The sequence below is a fragment of the Coffea eugenioides genome, unplaced genomic scaffold, assembly GCF_003713205.1.
Source record: "Coffea eugenioides isolate CCC68of unplaced genomic scaffold, Ceug_1.0 ScVebR1_117;HRSCAF=507, whole genome shotgun sequence".
NCBI classification, from domain to species: Eukaryota; Viridiplantae; Streptophyta; class Magnoliopsida; order Gentianales; family Rubiaceae; genus Coffea; species Coffea eugenioides.
In genome coordinates, this window is record NW_020861563.1 from 338,735 (window position 1) to 349,421 (window position 10,687).

Here is a 10,687-nt window from a genome sequence, read left to right on the forward strand (position 1 = left end):
TCTTGTTCCTTTATTCTTTCTTTCCTTGTAATCGATTGTTGTTGTCGCGAAGTTTATGTCCTTGAGGCCACTCAGGGCGGGACGAATAGCAGTTGTATTAGAAGTCAGAAATTTATTGGCACAATTTCATCAACACATTCATAAGGCTTTCCTGGTTTTACTCATATAAATTAGGTGACATGCTATCGACAACATGCTCATCCGCAACACTTTGTTGTCCGGAAAAATCGGCGCAAACACATTCATTTCAAATACACATTGATACATCATGTATTTATTTAAGATATTTCTAAGGAAAGGTCCATTGATACACTTAAATTAAATCTAATTTACCAAGTGAATACATACAACCACAAGTATATAATTATGTTTAAACACGTTTCCAAATTAATTACACTTTTTTAAAAGACTAACACTCGATACCTCTTGATAAGAGTTTATTTTACGTATTTTTAGTGTGTTTTATTAGTTAATTTTGGTTTGATTATTTAGTTTTATAACTAAAATAACTAAGGTTTTGGTAAAAATCTACATTTTATGTTAAAGTGGCTAACATTGCATTTTTATGGATTTTTATGGTAAAAACTTCATATTTTGTAGGTTTAATGATTCAATCATCAAATGAAGTGCATTGAGAAGATATTTTGGATGATTGATGATGAATTAAAGTGGTGAAAATAAAATATGAAGTGTAAAAAGGAAAAATGCAATTTGAATCAAGAAAAGTCAGGTTTTGACAACTCTGACATGTTTTGGTATTTTGACTATATCTGGAGCTACACAGATCGGATCAAGGTGATTTTGGTACCATTTTGAAGCTAAGAGATATATCTACATTTGGTATGAAGACATCAAAGTCCAGTTCAGCCGTTTTCATAGTCCAAAAGTTGAAATACCGAAATTCAACTCAGCTGTCCAAAGTGGAAAACAGAGCTCTGACCAGTGTTTAGTATTTCGATCATATCTCAGGCTACAAAGCTCAGATTTGGATGATTATTGAAGCATTGGAAAGCTAACTCAAAGGGCTACAACTTTGGTGTTTTACAAAAAATCCAGTTCAGCCTTTATGATAGAGAAAATCGCAGCTGAAGTAAGGACAAAGTGAATACGCGAGTACACAAAACGTGACTTGTAACCGCGTTTTGTGTAGGCGCGTTTTCCGGCCGCAATTCTGCAATTTTGCTCAGTCAATTCTCTTGTGTTCTAACCACTTTCCAGCTACAATCTGCAAGAGAATTCGGTGCACATGCTTTAGAAGACAAAAGGGCAAGAAAGTTGGCATATTTTCAAGTCAAAAACAATGGCTATTGACTATCTTAACAATTTCAGATTTGGAAATCAAATGCAGCAAATTTGGACCAATGGAAAAGGAGCTTTTGGAGCAGTTTATATAGGGAGCAACCAGGACATGCAGAGCATACGGGAGAAGCTTGAAGAGTGCAGAAATGTAGTTCTTCCATTTCCTTAGTGTAGGATAGTGTAGTAAGTGTAGTTCATCCATTCTTGTATAATGGCTAGATTAGGATGAAAATGGAGATGAAGAAAGAGAAGTTGAAGCTCAAGTGACATGGGTTATCTCTTCTCCAACTCTTTATCTTTTGTATTGGATTCTTAAATATAGTTAATATACAAGTTCTGGAATTTATGTTATTTATGTGTCTTTAAAGTTTATACCTTGGGTTTGGTTGAACTTTCTATAATTGTTAGTGTTTATTATTTGGCTATTTAACTGCTATGATTTGAGCAAGTTATTTAGCACTTTAGCTCTTGAAATCATGATTAATCTGGTACCATTAATTCTGATTATCTAAGGTGTTATTTCTGCAATGAAAATTGAGATTTAACATTAGTTCAAGAAGTGCTAAACATAGGGAATACACTCACGAGAGTAGAGGTACACCTATGTGGTTTTTAGTGATTCATTTCATGTAATTTCATTGAAGAAATGAACTTGTAGCTAATTTCATAACCATGAGAATAGGTATGGATTAGTTATAGGTATAATTGATTCACTACGAAAGTAGGATTCAAATGCATAAGGAAATTACACCATAATTAGCCTAGATGTAGTAATTAATGATCCAAATATAGCACTTGCATGAGTAGTTAGGGATACCACAACCTAAGGAGCTTTTATTTGTTATTTTGTATAATTTCAGTAGGATAAATTTGCTATAATTCATTGATAGTCTAAATAATAGAGAAGCTTTAGTAATACCGGTAATTGTTCACTCTTCCTTGTGGGATCGACCCGATATATACCCTAAACTACTAGTTGATCTGTATACTTGCAGTGAACGGGTGTAATTCGGTATTTTTTAGCTTGCACGTATGTAAAATACCCGTCAAGTTTTTGGCGCCGTTGCCGGGGAAGATTTGGCAATATCGGTGTGAAGAGCAACTTTATTAGTTTAGACATAATATTAGTTATAGTGTGAATGTTATTTTCTGTTATTTTTGTGTTTTATTTGTGTATGTGTTTCATTACCTATTTTTCTTACTAATTTTGCTTTTGAGGTTGTTTAAAAGCAATTTTAGGTGATGAGAAGAGTAGGACAATTTGGAGGACAATGCTTGAGAAATGGAAGATTGGCAATGGATGGTTATCAAGTGCAAAGCTCCTTCAACAGAGGTAACCAAGAAATTACTGAAGGTATGTCTTTTGAAGATGGTATGCTACAAGTTCAAATGGACAAAATTGTGCAGGAAATTGAACAAAGGAGGAATGCAAATGTTTTTAATTCTTATCATGTGATTTGTGACTTGTGTGGAGATTATCATGCTACTAATACATGTATACAAGTACAAAATGTGGATTATTATGATGAATTAGAGTATTACAATCCTTGTTTTGATCAATATAGTGCTAATTGGAACAATTCTCCTGTGTATGGTTGGGATAATCAATGTACTTATAATAATTCCTCATATTTTTACGATTACCAACCTGAAAGTGTCCAATATGAATCAAAACCATCTTGGGAGTTGGCAATTGAAATGGTAGCTAATGATTCTAAACCATCTTGGGAATTAGCTATAGAAAAATTAGCTAATGTGACTTTCGACCGTTTTGATAGGATTGAGGAAAGAATAGATGAATTAACTTCTCACTTTGGCAGAATAAATGAGCAATTGAATGCATTGTGTGAGGTTATTTCTTCTAATAAATTGCAAAATGATCCTAGCATGAATGGTAGGAATGTTGTATGTGAAAATGGATTGCATTTTGATGAAAATGATGAATCTCAATTGTGTTTCAATGAGCAAATATCCATTTCACATGATAATATCTTTGGAACTAACTTTGAGCCTCAAGAGGTGAGTTTTAATGACTCATTTTTCACCCCTCTTGAGGAGTGCATTGAAAGTGTAGGTTCTAAGGGTATTGCTGCCCAAGATACTCTCATGGCATTCCCGTTGGTAAGTTCTCAAGTGGTGCATATTCAAGGTAATATTTATGAAACACTTGGGATAGGTAAGTCAATTCCATTTCTCCTATCATTAGATCATGTGACTTTTGCTATAAAGTCACCATTTAATGATCCACCACGACCAAAAATGGTGGATTATTCGTTAACTAAGCCTCCTTGAAAAATGAGGTGAAATAGTCAAGCTATTGACTTTAAAGAAGCGCTTATTGGGAGGCAACCCAATGTTTGTTTAAGTTTATGTTATTTTGGGGTGATTTTATGTTTAAAGTATACGTTTGAGTTATTTTGTTATTTTTCATTTGTAGGTATTGGAAATGGAAGCAAAAGTGACCAAATGAGGTGAAAAAAGCGAAATTTGATCAAGGAACTCAACCCCTCAATTTGAGTACATCACTAAAACAAGGGCTTGAAGTTACGGATCGCCGTTTTGATGTCTTAAGCCTTTGTTATCACTTTTGTTTCTCATTTTCCATTTTTAGGTTTACATCACTAATGGTTATCCAATGGAACTCATGAAGCGTTGGAGATAAACGGACAATGGATTTTGAAGCTTCATATTCAATCACATCATAGGGGAGTATTACTTTCTTTATCTTGATTTTCCTTTTTACACATTGAGGACAATGTGTATGTTAAGTGTGGGGGGAGAATTGAGATTATATATATTATATGTGATTGAATTATTAGTTGCAAATATTGGACTTGTGTTAAAATTCAAAATTTTTCTAAAATCTTGTCCAAAATTGCAAACTTGCCCCAAAAAGTTTCATATTTTTTCAATTTTATCCAAGGGGTAACAAGTTTCATACCATTAGTAGTTCAAATTCCTTCTACATTTGAGATAAATATATGTGATTTGGAAACTTCTTTTCTCATTTAACTTGGAAATGACTATTATGTGATTATAATTTTTGCATTTGTAGGAAAGTATATCTTTTAAAGTGGAGAAAATTATGCCTATATTTTTTTTTGCATATTTGATGAAATTTCTTCTCTTTATTGGATTTTATAAGTTAAGTGATAAATATGGTCAATAATTGCAATACTCTTCTCATGATTATGCTTTCGAGGGAATGTTATTATCTTTACTTTAAAAAAAATGAAAAAAAAATGAAGAAACAAAAGAAAAAGAAAAAAAAATAAGATTTATTCTACTCCAATGATTCTCGTACTTAGTAACCGGGAGTCTTCATCTACAAATGTCGACTTTCGCGTAAAACGGTACTTGAATTAAGAGTATGCAAAGCAACTTGAGTATGTGAAGTGTTGAGTAACCGGTGATCTTCATCTAAAAATGTCGATTCTCGCGTCAAAAGGCATTCTCACAACTTAAGTAAAATTTAGCTATGTTATACGAATAAATATCCTTTTAAGTATAATAAAGAGATGATCATGAGTTTAGGAAGCATTATTATTGACCATATGAATTACTTGCTTGTGAAATTGGGAAAGAATGAGAAATTGAATTAAACTTGTTATAATTATGGTATAATTGGCTCTCCTTTACTTAATATTATGAGTACTTGAGGTTAATTGAATAATTGCATAATGGTTATTTATTTTGTTTTGAGGAAATGAAGTTGAAATGCTACATATGTTTATTTTTAAATTTTGGATCATTGTTGGTTTGTATTTCTTATTGCTTGAGGACAAGCAATGGTTCAAGTGTGGGGGTATTTGATAAGAGTTTATTTTACGTATTTTTAGTGTGTTTTATTAGTTAATTTTGGTTTGATTATTTAGTTTTATAACTAAAATAACTAAGGTTTTGGTAAAAATCTACATTTTATGTTAAAGTGGCTAACATTGCATTTTTATGGATTTTTATGGTAAAAACTTCATATTTTGTAGGTTTAATGATTCAATCATCAAATGAAGTGCATTGAGAAGATATTTTGGATGATTGATGATGAATTAAAGTGGTGAAAATAAAATATGAAGTGTAAAAAGGAAAAATGCAATTTGAATCAAGAAAAGTCAGGTTTTGACAACTCTGACACGTTTTGGTATTTTGACTATATCTGGAGCTACACAGATCGGATCAAGGTGATTTTGGTACCATTTTGAAGCTAAGAGATATATCTACATTTGGTATGAAGACATCAAAGTCCAGTTCAGCCGTTTTCATAGTCCAAAAGTTGAAATACCGAAATTCAACTCAGCTGTCCAAAGTGGAAAACAGAGCTCTGACCAGTGTTTAGTATTTCGATCATATCTCAGGCTACAAAGCTCAGATTTGGATGATTCTTGAAGCATTGGAAAGCTAACTCAAAGGGCTACAACTTTGGTGTTTTACAAAAAATCCAGTTCAGCCTTTATGATAGAGAAAATCGCAGCTGAAGTAAGGACAAAGTGAATACGCGAGTACACAAAACGTGACTTGTAACCGCGTTTTGTGTAGGCGCGTTTTCCGGCCGCAATTCTGCAATTTTGCTCAGTCAATTCTCTTGTGTTCTAACCACTTTCCAGCTACAATCTGCAAGAGAATTCGGTGCACATGCTTTAGAAGACAAAAGGGCAAGAAAGTTGGCATATTTTCAAGTCAAAAACAATGGCTATTGACTATCTTAACAATTTCAGATTTGGAAATCAAATGCAGCAAATTTGGACCAATGGAAAAGGAGCTTTTGGAGCAGTTTTATATAGGGAGCAACCAGGACATGCAGAAGGGGGAAATATACGGGAGAAGCTTGAAGAGTGCAGAAATGTAGTTCTTCCATTTCCTTAGTGTAGGATAGTGTAGTAAGTGTAGTTCATCCATTCTTGTATACTATCTAGATTAGGATGAAAATGGAGATGAAGAAAGAGAAGTTGAAGCTCAAGTGACATGGGTTATCTCTTCTCCAACTCTTTATCTTTTGTATTGGATTCTTAAATATAGTTAATATACAAGTTCTGGAATTTATGTTATTTATGTGTCTTTAAAGTTTATACCTTGGGTTTGGTTGAACTTTCTATGATTGTTAGTGTTTATCATTTGGCTATTTAACTGCTATGATTTGAGCAAGTTATTTAGCACTTTAGCTCTTTAAATCATGATTAATCTGGTACCATTAATTGTGATTATCTAAGGTGTTATTTCTGCAATGAAAATTGAGATTTAACATTAGTTCAAGAAGTGCTAAACATAGGGAATACACTCACGAGAGTAGAGGTGCACCTATGTGGTTTTTAGTGATTCATTTCATGTAATTTCATTGAAGAAATGAACTTGTAGCTAATTTCATAACCATGAGAATAGGTATGGATTAGTTATAAGTATAATTGATTCACTACGAAAGTAGGATTCAAATGCATAAGGAAATTACACCATAACTAGCCTAGATGTAGTAATTAATGATCCAAATATAGCACTTGCATGAGTAGTTGGGGATACCACAACCTAAGGAGCTTTTATTTGTTATTTTGTATAATTTCAGTAGGATAAATTTGTTATAATTCATTGATAGTCTAAATAATAGAGAAGCTTTAGTAATACCGGTAATTGTTCACTCTTCCTTGTGGGATCGACCCGATATATACCCTAAACTACTAGTTGATCTGTATACTTGCAGTGAACGGGTGTAATTCGGTATTTTTTAGCTTGCACGTATGTAAAATACCCGTCACCTCTCTCAATGAGTGCGCATCGAACACCCATGTTATTTATACTCCTACTGACAATCAAACATTCCACCGATCTTTACACTCAGCGCAACCTTAAGCATTGATTGAGATGCGAGACAGCCTATGAGTAAAATTAAATACCTGGTACCTGATTATATTTAGATAGTGGCCCAATCTCGACAAACATCTGGTAACTCGGCGAATACTACTGCTAAGCGTCGTGACCACAATGAGCACAATCACAACTGTATTACTCAATTGATCACCTCTCGTGTGTTTTGGTGCCAGCGCAACTAGTGATATAGCATAAGTCAATGCTACGGTTGCAATTGCCAGCCCCATCAAATAAGACAAAAGTATCTGCAAGTGCGAAGCACGGGAGCAATACATGGCTGACCCCCTTATGAGCAAGACAATTGTGCTCAACGATGAAACAAATGCAACGGTACTTGCCCGAATCAGATACCGGTAATAGGTGGGATGGGTTTGTGCCATGATGGGTTCTCCTACTCTGTGTGGATTTGGTCCTTCCTTTAAGTCATCTTGCCACACCCCTCCTGGAGGGCTTACCACAGCTTGAAAGGCCATCGTTGCTATGAGCGAGAGCACTACCATCATTGCATTACTTCTCTCTTTGAGCATCACCTGGTACTCTTCTGGGTCGTGGCCTCCCGGCCTGGCACCGATCAACCTAAGAGAGCTTTCAATTTCGGTATTGAAGTTAGCTTGACCCCGCAAAAGTGATAAAGCATTTCTGCCTTTTGCATCCTGCTGTTTCACCCAAACTTGGGAGCTATCAAGCAAGTATTTGATCGTCTGCATTTCCGAATTAGCAATTTAGCTTTAAAATCTAGATCAAGGGTGGTTCCATTTGGTTGTTCCTTGGTACTTTTGTATTATTTTAGAGCGCCAAGGATCTTTTATGTCAAACAAAATATGTGGTCATCTGGATTTGATAGTCACGTAATTAATCTTTGAAAGCATAAACATTTAATGACAATTACAAGAGATTGTCAGATGATCTTGGTGCCCATTGAAAATCCAATCTTTTCTTTATCCATATAGGTAACCCAATTTGGATACCATTCGGATATTGTTCGTGACATTTATTCAAATAACAAATTTAGACTAAGAATCAACGTAATGACACATGAAGTTGTCAAGCCAAATAAGATATTACAAAAACTCAAATGATCCAATTAGATTTGGAGCTTGTACAATTGTGCGATTCTTGAAAAGGTTTTAAAACCATTTTTTGGTTAAGAGAAATTTCGAACCACCAAAATGTGGAAATGGAACAAGAATATAAGAAAATGAAAGAAAAATGTATCTTTCAATTTCCTTTAGGAGAGAATAATGATATGTTTTGTTAAAGGAATAATTTCAAAAACCTCATTTGAAGCTTTTAACAATTTTGCTTAACACCCGTTTAGTGATCTCCCTTACTTTGGGGTTTTTGGTAACAAGTTCAGACCCCTTCAGAAAAAGTGATTGAAAAAGTTGAAAGAAAATTTTGATAATAAATATTATTCCCAAGTTATCCCTAGAAGTGTGTTTGGTGAAATTGTAAGAAATCTAAGGGACGATTTTGAAATTATTTCTATAACAAAATGATTTTTTTTTAACCATAGAGATCCATTACTTCTGAAAAAAAAAATCACAAGAAGATTAAAAAATGAAAGAAAATAAACACAACCTGGTTTTGACGATAGTATATGGCCATGTGTAATATGGTCATTCCATCCTCATTTTTGGCGTTCTGAAACCATACATCTTTTGAGATGTCGACTAGCATCTTCAAGGCCTCCAGCTGATTATACTTGACACATAAATGCAAAATGGTCCCTCCCTCGTCTGTCTTCTCCAGAGCTGCTTGAAATCCGGCATCAAGTAGCTCTTGCAAAACTGCCAATCTGCCATACATGGCAGCAAGATGTATGGGGTTTCTGCCATTTCCATCACGGGCCAAGCACAAAAAATAAGCAGCATCCTCACTTCTGCCGTTCGGAAGCTGTGTATCTTTTAATCGGTTGACTAGCATCTTCAAGGCCTCTAGCTGATTATATTTGACACACAAATGCAAAATGGTCTCTTCCCCATCTGTCTTCTCCACAGCGGCTTCAAATCCGGCATCAAGCAGCACTTGCAAGACTGTCAATCTGCCATTTATGGCAGCAAGATGTAAAGGGTTTCTGCCTTCTCGATCACGGGCCAAGCACAAAAAATAAGCAGATTGAACTTGTAAGATTGCTTTTACAAAATCTACGTGGCCCAACATTGCTGCTATGTGTAGAGGATTCTTATCCTCGCAGTTCAAAGCAGCTTTATCAAGAACAACTGGATCTTCTCCGAGTAACTGATGAAGAGTGGTAACGTCACCTTTTAGTGCGGCATCACAGAGCCTTTTCTCCGGTTCTTTCTCCAGTTCTTTCTCACCCATGCTACCTAAACTCCTCAGCTATATACTATATATCACGGGTCGCAGGTTGATTTGCTGCACTAGATAATTGCTTTTCACGGTTATGTATTTGGAGATTTGAGGAAACCTGAACCAAAATATTAGAATACTGAAAGGCACTTCTAGGCATAGATGTGATATAAATATTGCTCCATTTAGTTAATTGCAACAATGATCGTTTGTCTAGGCAACTGGGAAGCCTAAGGAACTCGATAAAACTTGGTGTACGGTTCTCACAGCCACTTGGGTTGATATATATAGTACTGAATATACTATGACCTTGGTTCGAGTGTGTACTTTGTAATTCAGGAAGTATTTCACGTTTCTCATTTATACTCTGGTTGCTGTGCAAGAAAAGGCTTGCAACAGGGGATAGATTGAGAAAGTGGGAAGTTTCATGGGTCTTCTGTGCGTGTACTTTGTAATCTAGCTGAGGAATCCATGGTGCGTCTACTCTTTTCTTGTGTTGTTTCTGGTGCAGTATGGAAAAAGGTTCAATCTATGCGTTTTGTTTAGAGGGGCACTTTCCCTTGTTCTGTTGAAATCAGTTGGATATGTCAACATGGAAGTCAAGTTCCTTCGTCGATAAGTTCAAAAGATTAGCCCTGGCTGCTACGGTCTATCGAGTATGGAAGGCTAGGAATGGGGTCATCTTTGGGCATAATCCCACTACCATACAGAGTAACTTTTTCTGCTGTCTTGGATACTGTTGGGCATGTTGGAGCTACCTGGAAGAAAGGGACCAGGAGCAGGAACGGTTGCAGACCTGAAAGTTAGGTGTATTTTACATACGACGTAACTCTATTTGCACATGGTGTAATTTACTTTCAACAATGTAGCTCAAAAACAAAATTTTGTCGATCCCACATATATTGTTAAAAACGATGTATAAGATGAAATTTGAATCTTACAATTTTTTTGACTAAATTTTGGCCATGAACTGCCAAAATTCCACTGACGAAAGTTCCACTGACGAAATCTACTTGGGACATCATTATGGATTACGGAATGGGCCATCACTCATTAGTGTTTTGCAAGTTTTTGATGGTTAAATACTAAAGGTAAATGGTATGGGAACTATAGATGTTTACTTTTGATGTCATTGAGTTGGATGCTCCTTGTACATGCTTATTGAATATCACATAAAGTTGCACATTTACTCGGGAAAAAAAAAAGACATTGGTTCACAGAA

At 35.1% G+C, this 10,687-nt stretch overlaps 1 protein-coding gene across 1 annotated transcript; it reads right to left on the bottom strand.

Annotated features, from left to right (window-relative positions):
• Positions 1-7,087: 7,087 nt before the first annotated feature.
• Positions 7,088-9,669, bottom strand: LOC113755083 (ankyrin repeat and sterile alpha motif domain-containing protein 1B-like). The gene is made up of 2 exons (XM_027299153.1): positions 8,734-9,669; positions 7,088-7,853 (listed from the first exon to the last, which is right to left on the bottom strand). The coding sequence occupies exons 1-2, from the start codon at positions 9,475-9,477 to the stop codon at positions 7,131-7,133; spliced, it is 1,467 nt and encodes a 488-aa protein (XP_027154954.1). The 5' UTR covers positions 9,478-9,669; the 3' UTR covers positions 7,088-7,130.
• Positions 9,670-10,687: the final 1,018 nt, after the last annotated feature.